We start from the raw sequence: 12148 nt of genomic DNA, 5'->3' as shown, positions 1-12148 counted from the left end.
GCAGGGCAACAGCAGCAAGGTTAGAAACATCTGAGCGTTATTTTTTTCCACCAACTCAAGGCTCCAGAAAGCCAAATCTGGTATCCCCAAGTGTTTGTCATTGTGCTGGTCTGCCACTCAGGCAAGAGTTAGCTTCGGTGAGTCAGACAGAATTTCTCCTACAGCTAAGGCGGTGCGAGGTGTGTCAAGTCTGTCTTTGCTATTACTGAGCACGTCTGAAGGCTTGCTCACCTGGCAGTCACTCAGACTGCTGTTCATGTAAGAGCTACCGTGTCAAGCCTTGCTGAGCAAGCTTCTGGAAGGCCCACTCTAAGCGAGCGTGGACCTAGCGAGCAACCTGGCCTCCTCCCAGCACTGATGGCAACATCTCCTAGTACATTCAGAGCCTTGCTGATGCACAAACCCCGTAATTCTTTCAAGGCTTCAATAGGCCCAGTCATCTCAGGAGTCTATTCAAAACCTTCACAAGCAGGATGCTTCAACAGGACACAACCTGTGGTGATACAGCCTTGGTATGGCTGGTTGAGACCCAACACGACACCCACTGAAAGTAATGAAATAGGGTCATCCCACTGCTTTCCACAAGCACCAAACCAGAGCAGGAAGCGGCGACGAGCTACGGAGCTTTCCTATTCGAATCAGCTGCAAAAGGAATCCTGGAAATATTGACAGATTTCTAGTTCTCTCTTCTCCCTCACCCTACAGAAAGTGCTTTGGCAGGAGGCCGTCGGGCTGGATGTCAGCCACAGGAAGTATTCAGCATGATCAGGAAGCTACTCTACACAGTTCGTTTCAGAGCAGGCTTTTGGGAACACAGGAAACGGAGGACCCACATTGAAAGGAAAAGCTGGGAGATCTGCTTCAGCACTGAAGAACCAGAAAGCTGCCAGCAGCTGACCAGCTTCCACCGAGCACAGTCAGGCTCACCAGGAACGCACACATTTCAGCCAGAGAACAGAACGACCTCAGCAAGCCTTACTCATTAAAATGCTCACACTTTCTGGTGCTCCCTGCTACAGTGACACAAGCACACGTTCTTTGGCCATCTGCTGTTTTGAGGCTGTGAAGCTCAGCTCTGTAGAAGACATTTCCTGGCCTGCAGTGGGTGGAGAAACACTTGTCTCCTGCTTGCACCCTCTGCCAATATAGCCTGGTTAGCGCTGCAGGTCTGCACAGCCAGCGACTCGAATATGTGAAGGTCCCCCATCTACAATGCTCACACATTTTAGAACTTGCTGCTTCCCAGCACTACATCCTGAAGGTCAAATGTGTCTACAATGTGACTTGACGCTATAGAGGTGGCAAACTGATGCTAGAGCAAGATGGAGAATGCTTTCAGCAAGGAACAATGGCTTGTCTAAGTAGACCCTTGTTCGTGTCCCAGCTTCCTAACCTCATCCCCACAGTTTTTCAGCCAACTCTGGCAGTCTGGAGTGAACTCTCACTATTTCAGGGCCCTCATGAGCTCACGTTGGTTCTATCAGCTATCAGATGGCCATGTGTTTTGTCTCTGCAGCCTCTATCACCAGCTGGAAGCTCTGCCCGGAAAGGACAGCTCGGTAAAACATTCCTTCTGCTATATGAGGATCTGAAGCACATAGGAAGACTATAAACCACCTTCCTGAAGGTTTCAGGAGAGAATGCTAAAGGCTTGCACATGAGCAGCACGGTCCCTTCTGTCACTGGGCAAACCCAGTAGACAATCCAGTTGACTCCCAGTCTCTTCAGCCTTTTTTTTCACCCTTGCTGTACTCTAAGGAATCCGTGAAGCTTTTTAGGACTCGAGCAACACACAGAGGTTAAGCAAATTTACTCACTGGCTCTGTCAAGCTGCTGTCTTTCTCCAAGAACTGTACAACACAGTACGCCAACTGTAGGAAAAAAACAAACAAACAAAAGAACACAGCAAGATTAGAGCTTCCTCAAGTGCACCCGAGATTAAAACGCTGCCACCACCCTAGCCTGGAAGTCACGTTATGCCCTCCACGGTGCGCGTGACGAGCAGACAGTTGCAGCTCCAAATTAAGTTCTGATGGCTCGTGAAGGCTCTAAGACCAAGTAGGCAGCTCAGGAGGTTCATGCAGCACAAAGGATAAAACTTGAGCCACCTAGAGCAGTCTGCAGCTCATACATTCGAACGCAAGCACAGCTGCACACATGGGAGGGAACAAACTTGACCATCACAAAGCCTGCCCCATAAAAACAAGGCTGGGAGAACAGATAGTGTGGGCTCAGTGCCCACACTTTTTCACTTCCTAGCCTGAGTTTCTGATCTTCTCTTTCTTCTCTTCTATTACATATTCTAAATGGCAAGAAATTAATCTCTGTTACCAGCCCAGCGCACTGATTCCTCCGCATATCTAAGCGGTGACTAACAGCTGACACACCACACGCGCAGGCTGATGACTGCAGCTCGGAATTTTACCTCTGGTTTCAGCAAGGTCCCAACATTTCACAAACTGCCAGCACAGAAAGGCAAAGCAGGCCCCAGCAATAAGTCAGCAGGATGGAAATGGCAGGATGCCCTCCTGCCAGCCAGTGGCAAAAGGCACACACACGGACAGGCTCAGGCACTGCAAGGCTGGGACCAAGCACCGCAGTAAGGGATTACTGGTGTAGAGTCCAAAATATCTCATCTCAAGAACGTTGTAGAATGCAGCCCCGGTGAATAGCCATAAGCAAGCCCCAACAATGGCTTTTGCAAGAATCACATTCTGCCCTGGGAACTCGGAAGCATTTCTCACCTGTGGGTGATAGACACTGAGAGACTTCACCTTGTGCAGTGGTAACAAGACTCTGATGAGGAACATCTTGTGCTCTTCCTTCAGAGGCAAAGCAAACCCGTTGATGATGCTGAGAAGAAACAAGAGTCTCATTAACATCTTTACTCAGCAGAAATACGGTGTCTCTCACCTCAGAACAATCAGTGGCTTGCTAGAGCTCTCATCAGAGAAAGCACCCATCAGAAGAAGTGTGGTTTCCTCAGCAGGCACGGCAGGGAAACACCTCTGATGGGGCCTGGGCTCTGCTCTGCCCACACACACACCTAAGCAGAACCTCTGGGGAAGGGCAGCCCAGAGGCAGCCCGGTCCTCAAGGCTTGTACTTTACGGAACAGGAGGATGGTAGCATAAGAGAGGGCTGCGAATGGAAGGGCAGCTGAAGCCATGGAGAAGGCTGCCCACTGCTAAGGCTTCCCAAGGCTGTGAGAAACTCTTACAGCAAGCGTGACTGACTCAAACTCAACAGGAGACAAACGTGGGCTACAAAGGGCTACAAAGATGATGAGGGGCCTGGAGCATCTCCCATAGGAGGAGAGGCTGAGGGACTTGGGTCTTTTTAGTCTGGAAAAGAGAAGGCTGAGGGGGGATCTGATCAATGCTTATAAATATTTAAAAGGAGGGTGTCAGGAGGATGGGGCCAGTCTTCTTTCAGTGGTGCCCAGGGACAGGACAAGAGGAAATGGGCACCAACTGGAATAGAAGAAGTTCCACCTAAAGATGAGGGGGAACTTCTTTCCTGTGAGGGTACCAGAGCCCTGGCAGAGGCTGCCCAGGGAGGTGGTGGAGTCTCCTTCTCTGGAGACATTCAAACCCCACCTGGACACGTTCCTGTGCAACCTGCTCTGGGTGGCCCTGCTTTGGCAGGGGGTTGGAATGGATGATCTCCAGAGGTCCCTTCCAACCCCATGTGATTCTGTGGGGAGGAGAAGGCTACCACTGCATTTATCAGCAGGCTGGGGAGTACTTTCACTGTGTGCTTCATCAGACTGAGATCCTCTGGAAGAGGTGGCTCCTGCAAGAACTGCTGAAGGAAGGCACTGCCAGCTCACACGGCACACTGGGCTGGGAGGTCTCACTCACTATGGGCCCTCTGGGACTTCCAAAATTGCCCTTACCTTCCCAGGATCTCCAGCAGCTCTGCAATCCCATTGTGGTGCTCCGTTTCATAGATGAACCTAAAAAGAAGAGAAGAATGAGAGGTCATCGCTAAACGCTGGATGCTGTTTGATAAGCAAAAGGAAGGAAAAACACTGGAGATGGGGAGTTTTCTAGCACGTAACAGAACTCCAAGATGACAGGGCAAGGTGTAAGAGCTAGAAGCAAATAAATTCATGGACCCAGACCATCTAAAGTTCAGCACACACAGCAAATGTCGGGGCCTGTGAAGACAGCAGTATCACATCCTCACTGCTCTTAAGCACAGGCGAATGCTTACCCTACCAAAGCAGTGTGACATAACTGAGTCACTTCGCTAATCACAGTCTGGATCAGAGAGAATCACAGCCTAGTGCCCCAAATTTATCTTACTGGATTGTCCCACTCACTCACTAGGCCAGTGGCACTAAGAAGCATCTCACCTGTAAAATATATTGTTGATCTGCCGCCTCACATACGCTCGCAGGCCCAGGAACTTCCCATAGATCCTGTGGAGAATAGTCTTTAGGAAGTCTCGTTCTCTGGGGTCTTCACTGTCAAAGAGATCCAGCAGCTGTAGGGACAGAAATTCAGTCAGTGTCTGCCTACTGCCCACCTGGACAAAGCTACCAGTAACACTGGGCGCTGCTCCTGCCCAGCAAAAGTGGCTTTTTTTTTTTTTTTTTTTTCCATTGAGTGATGACTTCAGCACCCTGAGCACAGCGGTTGCTTCCCTGAAGCATGCAGCCTCCTAGTCACAAGCTGGAACCATCAGCACTTCTTTTGTCTTCAGAAGCACAGTGACAGCCAGCACACCCTACAAAGCTGCGTGTCCCCAATTTCCACACCCCCCCCCCCCAAAAAGGTCCCCAGTGCCCCTCTCCACCTGTACAACGAGTGATGAGTTCCAGGGACTACAGTTCGCACACACTCTTGCCCTCCCCAGAGAATTCTGGCTGCTCATTCAAAGACTAGACACAGGAAAAAAGAAAACCCACATCATCAAGCACCTGCTGACAAAACGGGACTGTTTCCATAACACCCTGACCAAAATCTGCTTTCATAAAGGTGGTGCGTGGTGGCAGGGGCAACGCTCACTTACAGATAGTACAAACTTCTGGTCAATGTATTTCTTGGCTACGTTTGGTTGAAAGTCAGGCGATTCCAGGAACCGGAGGAAGAACTCATACACCAGCTGTGGGGGAAGAAGGAGAGATCACTTAGAAATCCCCCCCGCATCCTCCCACCAGTGTTCACATCATATTTTAAATGTTTTCCTTCTCCTTCAGGATTCAGGGAAAGGCTGGGAAGCCTGAGCAGGGAGCACAGAAAACACAGGAACCCTCATTTCACCACCCAGTGGGATCAACTCAGCTGGCCTTGCTCTGATGGGCAGGGGGCTGGTGGCACCCAACTTCCCAACTCTGCATAAGATCTCATCACCTCAGGTCTCGTCAAAGACAACAGCCATCTCCTCAAATGAAGACACTAGGCTCGGGAAACTCTTCTCCCACCTTCAGCCCATGTCTCTACAAAGAACAGAAAGCTCCAGAGGAGATGGCAAAGGCTCAGGCTTCACTGGGAGCCCTTGACACACCCCAAAAAAGAACAAAAAAGCAGAGAAATGAAACAGACCCCAGGAAAACACATTGTGTCCTCTTCCTCTTGGGAACTGACTCCAGACTGGCTGGAAACCACTAAGCCATGCAAGCTACATGCCCACTTGGACAACAAAGAGCAGCTTGCTTTGAGAAGGCTGTCTGTGCTGAAAGAGCAACTCGTGGTCCTGCTGTCTTCCTAGAGGGACAAGTCCATTCTGGGGCTGACCCTGCCTAGTGCTGCATCCCAAAGGTCTGACTCTGGAACTGAAGGAGCTATGGGGCCACCCATTCACAGGTAGGGCTCTCAGCTGCCAAGGAGAGCAGCATAGAAAAAAATAATAAGGTGATGACCAAAAAACTCAGCAGGCACTTGCCACAGATTCACGCTGTCTGCTGCTGACTTAACTCTGAGAAACAAATGCTTCCTACCCTTCATAGCACTCTAGCGCTGAGGACACGCCATTTCTATCAACGCTCCCATCCCTGTGTCAACTGCAGCAGTGAGAAGTGATTAACCACCGCTGCAGAACTGCACCCGATTTCCTCTCTCTAGTCTCTGCTCCATCCTGCAGCGCCTGGCTCTTGTTCTGCCTTCAGCTGCTTGACAACATGTCCTTGTGCAAGCACCCGGGGAGACCACCACGAGCTTCACCTCCCGACTTCCACTGCTGAGCTCTGCTAAACCGCGCTCACCGTTGCCTTCATAACCCTCTCCCCCCCAGTTTGTCTTAAAGGCTATTTCCTAGGACACACAGCCCTTAATGAAAAGATCCTTGGATCCCTTGCCCTCTTCCTCCCCTCCAGTTCCCTGTCTTTTCTGGTCACACCTTTCCTCCCAGTTACCACAGCTGAATTACACCCAGCATACAGAAGACATGTTACCAGGTGCCAACACAGGCTTTGCTTTGGCACCAAGCAGTCTTCTTGCTCCATGTGCCTCCCAGGGAGCTGGGCCAGGAGAGGAGCACCGAAGCAGACAGGGCTGCTGCCTCCAGCACAGCTGAAGCCCACAGGATGAGGGCTCTTGGAGCTTTTGGGAGGGACATTAACGCTGCTGGGAATTGCTTCTCACATAGGCAATCCAGCACAAGTCCCTCACTCCCGGTAAAGTGTTCGCTCCCAGCCTACCTCAGGGCCACGTGGGACTACAGCCATCTGCAGGTGAATAGTGCACACAGCCATCAGCCTGTTTCCAGGACACCCCTGCTGCCCGTATCGCCTACAAGCCACCTCTGACCCATGGGTGGCCCACCTGGTCTCTCCCCATCCCCACACCAGCAGCCCTGGCGGGCTGGGGAAGCAGCCAGCAGCGGGGCTGGTGGGCTTCAGAACTACATGGACTCTCTCGACCTCCTGGAGATAAATTCAGCAGATCTATATATCTCCCCTCCTCCTCCTCCTCACCTGAAGGTGCGGCCAGGCAGCCTCTAATGTAGGCTCATCTTCCTCAGGGTCAAACTCCGCGCCTGTGGGATTGGATGACGGTGGGAGCGTCCGGAAGAGGTTCACTGAAAACTGAAGTGAGTGAAAACATCTATGAACGACATCCCTGCACCTCCTGATGGTCCCCCCTGTAGCAAATTCCTTTTTTGCCACAGCTGAGCCCACAAACAGATCCCTCCCTAGAGGCTGCAGGGCTCCAGACTGTGTATGATCTCCACAAGTGCAGTCTGTGCCAGGGGCAAGAGCTTCCACCTCTCCCTACTCCCAGCCCACCCCCTTCTTCTCCTTCCAGTACCTGAAGGGAGCCTACAAGAAGGCTGGGGAGAGCCTGTTTTCAAAGGCTGTCAATGACAGAACAAGGGGTAATGGCTTTAAACTGGAGAAAAGCAGATTTAGATTAGACATTAGGAATAAGTTCTTTATTATGAGGGTGGTGGAGCACTGGAACAGGTTGCCCAGGGAGGTGGTTGAGGCCCCATCCCTGGAGATATTCAAGGTGAGGCTCGACGAGGCCCTGGGCAACCTGGTCTAGTTGGGGGTCTCCCGCTGACTGTGGGTGGGTTGGACTAGATGACCTTGAAGGTCCCTTCCGACCCAGATGATTCTATGATTCTTTCCGGGGATGGGCAGATAATAAGGAATGGGTAGGACCACGATCACACTCCTCTGACAAATCCCTATCCCCTCCGTCCCCCACCACGCTTCTGAACAGTCCCTATTTCTTTGGCACACGAGCACGTACTGGCCCCACGCCCTACCATGATAACAGCTTCAGGATAGATGGCCTCAGTGACAACATCACGGTTGTGCGTGATGTATTCCAACATCTCGTTGAGACCCGCTCGTTTCACCTCCTTGAACTTCAGGTCACTGAGGGGGTCCGAGATGAAGTCAAAAAGCACGCAGCACTGCCGCAGCTTCTGGATGAAAAGCTCTTCTCGTTCGTGGGGAGGAGCATCTGTCAGAAAAAAAAAAAAGCATGGATGTCTGTCCTTAGAAACAAACAGAACACCCTCCTCGTTTGCCTAGGTACCAGTGAGGTTTGCTCCCCGCCCTGCATCCCACCCCCATCACAGTCTCCCTTAAGCTGGTGGGGGAAGAGGGAGAGGCAGTGTTTTATCCCAGCTAAGGAGATGGGACGGTGGAGGCAGAGGGGTTGCAAGGGCTCCCGAGCAACTATCCCGTAAGGTGATTTCAAACACAGCAGTGGTTTGGAGTCCTTAACATAGAAAGGATGTGGACCTGTTGGAATGGGTCCAGCGGAGGGCCACGAAGATGATCAGAGGGATGGAGCACCTCTGCTGTGAAGACAGGCTGAGAGAGCTGGGGGTGTTCAGCCTGGAGAAGAGAAGGCTCCAGGGAGACCTTGGAGCAGCCTTCCAAGATCTGAAGGGAGCTCCAGGAGAGCTGGGGAGGGACTTTTTGTCAGGGAGTGCAGGGACAGGACAAGGGGGAATGGTTTTAAATTGGAAGAGGGGAGATTTAGATTAGAACTTAGGAAGAAATTCTTTGCTGTGAGGGTGGTGAGACCCTGGAACAGGTTGCCCAGAGAAGCTGTGGCTGCCCCATCCCTGGAGGGGTTCAAGGCCAGGCTGGAGGGGGCTTGGAGCAACCTGGTCTGGTGGGAGGTGTCCCTGCCCAGGGCAGGGGGGGTGGAATGCCATGATCTTTAAGGTCCCTTCCAACTCTGACCATTCTATGATCCCTTCCCAGTACAAGGTACACAGGAAAAGGAACACACTTAACTAACCCACCCCAGACCAGTGACACCCACGCCCTGCACCCCACGGCCACAAAGAGAGCACACCCTCAGCTAACCCTCCTCCCCGAGAGCAGCCAAGGTGGCAGAGCCCAGATATTATCAGTATTCTCTTCTTGATACGTTGCCACTGGAAACTCCTGGCACTGCTAAGTGCTAGTTTTGGCATCAGCCAAACTTACCTCTGGCCTGCAGAATGGCTGCTGAGCTGCCAGGCAGTCGCCCTTCCTAAAAGGACTGCCTGTTTCTGTGAGTAATGTCAGCGACCGGTCTGGCTGAGTGACTGCTGAAAATGCTTTCTCCTTGTCTGCACTTAAGTCATGTTTAATTGCACCATTACGTAGGCTAACTGCTAATGCCGGGTAATTGCCCTAATGTGGATAGGTTCAATAGCGCTACCGTAATCTGCGATGGAAACACAAGGAGGAGGAGGAGGCCTGGTCCTCTCCCAGCGACTGGGTGGCTGCAGGAACCCAAGAGCAGTCTGCACCAATGGCTCTGCACCCTCCTGCATGACCTGCTGAAGAATCTGAGGCAACCTCAAGTCCGCATAAGCACAAGGGTTTAAATCAGTTCAAATGGGAAGGTAAATACTGAAGTTCACATGGAGCATCCTCCTTTTCTTTCAGGCTATCCATCAATTCTTCACCTCCTGCCAAGCCAAGCACCTTTCCCAGAACCACTCTTGCCGCACTGCCGGCAGGACACCGCCAGGATGACTTTGGGAAGAGCCCTTACACCACCACATTCTCCCTGGAGAAGGGGTGAGCTTGTCATGCAGCTCCCCCCACACACCCCCCCACACGGTTCTTTACCTTTAAGGGCTGGGAGCTTTTGCAGTTCCCGGTTTTTGCTCAGATTGAAGCGAGAAGAGCTGTGCCGGCGCTCCTTCTTCACAATCTGGGGTCCCCCTGAGTACTTAATCTTATTCAGCTGGGTTGGGGGGGGAGCGCTGTTACTGGGTCGCTTATTTGAAGTCGGCTGCTGCTGCTGCTGCTGCTGTTGCTGCTGCTGCTGCGGCTGCTGCTGAGGCTGCGGCGCCTGGCGAGGAAGAAGAGAGCAGAACAAACTCATAAGCTTTTACCTACGAGCTTCACAAGCGGCCGGATACCGTCAGCATCTGAAATTCAGTGAAATTCAGTGAAATCTTCTTGGACAGAAGAAACAGGGCACGTTTTTCCACTGTTGCGCCTGCAATTGGGTGCATCTCACCCCCCTCCTGCAGCGAACCCGCAAAGCGAGCATCGCTTTCACTCACATCTCTGAGGTACCACAAAGACACCAGAACCTCCCAGCACACCAGGGGGCAAGGGATATATGGAAAAGAGTTATGGGAGTTTGCTGACAGGAAAAAAAAAAAAAAAAAAAGCAGAAATAAGAACTTTCCACGGTCCAAACAGAAATCTCAGCGCGCCGCCGCCTCCGATTGCGGCGCTCTGCACGGCACACAGTGAGCAAGTCTGGAAAATTTTAGCAAGGTGCCTCCTTCTCTTCGTGCAGGGAACCACCTGGGGAAAAGCAAGGCAGGGCGCAGTACAGAGGGGATGTGATGGCCCCGGGAAGGCAATAGTGTAGACCACTAAAATCACTGCTGCGGCCATAGACCGGGAAACTGCTCATCTACAAACCACACAGGCCATACCCAAAATCTTAAGTCCCAGGCTGTGGCCTTTTCCCAACCCATCCTGACTTCTCCCTCCACATCTCAGCTTCACTGCCGTCTGGACTTGTGTCAATTTGCTTTTCCCACCTTCTCCCCAACTTTCAGCCACGCAGACCTTTACTTTCCTCCAGCAGACATCTTCTCTGCTTCATGCTTGTTAAACTGCACTTACAGAGGCACTTTCTTGCTTTTAGCAGGTGACCAGAAACTCAAGCCAGTGTTTGCTCAGCTCAGCTCTGTTCTGACCTCACTGAAGTTCTGCTGGTTAAGTCCCACTTGGGCCATAATGGCTCAATAACTGACCCTTTGACACTACACTGACCCAACTCATAGAATCACAGAATGGTTAGAGTTGGAAGGGACCTTAAAGGTCATTGAGTTCCAGCCCCCCTGCCCTGGGCAGGGACACCTCCCACCAGACCAGGCTGCTCAAAGCCCCATCCAGTCTGGCCTTGAACCCCTCCAGGGATGGGGCAGCCACAGCTTCTCTGGGCAACCTCTTCCAGCGTCTCACCACCCTCACAGCAAAGAATTTCTTCCTAAGATCTAATCTAAATCTCCCCTCTTTCAATTTAAAACCATTTCCCCTTGTCCTGTCACTGCACTCCCTGACAAAGAGTCCCTCCCCAGCTCTCCTGGAGCTCCCTTCAGATCTTGGAAGGCTGCTCCAAGGTCTCCCCGGAGCCTTCTCGTCTCCAGGCTGAACAACCCCAGCTCTCTCAGCCTGTCCTCACAGCAGAGGTGCTCCATCCCTCTGATCATCTTCGTGGCCCTCTGCTGGACCCGTTCTAGCAGGTCCATGTCCTTCCTGTGCTGAGGACTCCAGAGCTGGACACACACATCTCTCCTGCAAGTGAGATATGGCCGGTCTCTTGCTCTGAGGAGCAGCTGAGTTGCAGCTCACTCTGCACAGCCCTTACCCTGAACTGAGTCCTGGTGGTACCCAAAGAGGCACAGCACAGCACTGCAGTGCCAGAGCAAGAGTTACTGCACCCACAGCACACAGGGAGGCAGCAAGGGAGGCACAGGGAAAGCTGCCTACAAGGAGGACCCGGTTCTACGGATTAAGGTCTGCGGAGCAAGTGCAAAGACTCCCTGGGAAGTACAGTGCCCAACATGAAACACCAACTGCTTTGTCAAACCATTACTTTGAACCAGAAATCAGAAATATTTTGGTTCTGGTCTGGCTTTGCTTAAAGGAAACGTTACACGGTTCTGTTTCAAGCTCAGCTCCAAGTTCAAACAAGATTTGAACTCTCTTCTGGTTAGGTTTTATTTGATTCCTTTCACAGAGCAGCATTGTCCCGTTACGGGAGGAGGGTGCAAGATGAGCTTGTTGTGATGAAAACAGCTGTGTCTGCCAGACAAAGTGAGCCCAGACTACAAATTGGAGGCAACTTCTTCCGAGCAGCAGTCTCTCCTCAGTTAAGTCGGGCTGAATCCTCGGCTGGCAACCTTCCAAGAGCGAAAAAGTTCATTCCTTACCCTGAATTCTTTGGGTATCAGGGCAGCGTGAGCCACTCGAATGTTATCCGGGTGCTTTTGGGAAGCCACTAGCATCAGGAGGCCCCTCTGCTCTGCATCACTCTCCTTCCACAGGGAAGAAGGGCAAAAAAAATCCGAACACTGAGCCACCGCGGTAGGAAAAGACGGTACAGAGGGAGAAACAAAGAGATGCGTCGGTGGCCTCGCAGGTAATGCTGAGGGAAGGGAGACACATGGGTGTCCTCCGAGCTGATGGGATGCACCTCTGCACTCCCCACCCA

The 12148-nt window shown here is 52.0% G+C and overlaps 1 protein-coding gene across 1 annotated transcript in view; it reads right to left on the bottom strand.

Moving 5' to 3' along the window:
* Positions 1–12148, bottom strand: part of PPP2R5D (protein phosphatase 2 regulatory subunit B', delta) — a 32087-nt gene that overhangs the window by 14102 nt on the left and 5837 nt on the right. Inside the window, exons 3-10 of the mRNA XM_014962433.1 lie at positions 9535–9760; positions 7719–7918; positions 6922–7032; positions 5019–5111; positions 4360–4490; positions 3898–3957; positions 2745–2853; positions 1818–1871 (exon numbers count right to left, since the gene is read on the bottom strand). Of these exons, the coding sequence (XP_014817919.1) occupies positions 1818–1871; positions 2745–2853; positions 3898–3957; positions 4360–4490; positions 5019–5111; positions 6922–7032; positions 7719–7918; positions 9535–9760 (984 nt within the window). The remainder of the gene's footprint in view (positions 1–1817; positions 1872–2744; positions 2854–3897; positions 3958–4359; positions 4491–5018; positions 5112–6921; positions 7033–7718; positions 7919–9534; positions 9761–12148) is intronic.

Source organism: Calidris pugnax, unplaced genomic scaffold (genome assembly GCF_001431845.1).
Source record: "Calidris pugnax isolate Ruff unplaced genomic scaffold, ASM143184v1 scaffold147, whole genome shotgun sequence".
NCBI lineage: Eukaryota > Metazoa > Chordata > Aves > Charadriiformes > Scolopacidae > Calidris > Calidris pugnax.
Note: the sequence above shows the minus strand (reverse complement) of the source record. Positions and strands in the feature narration are given on the sequence as shown.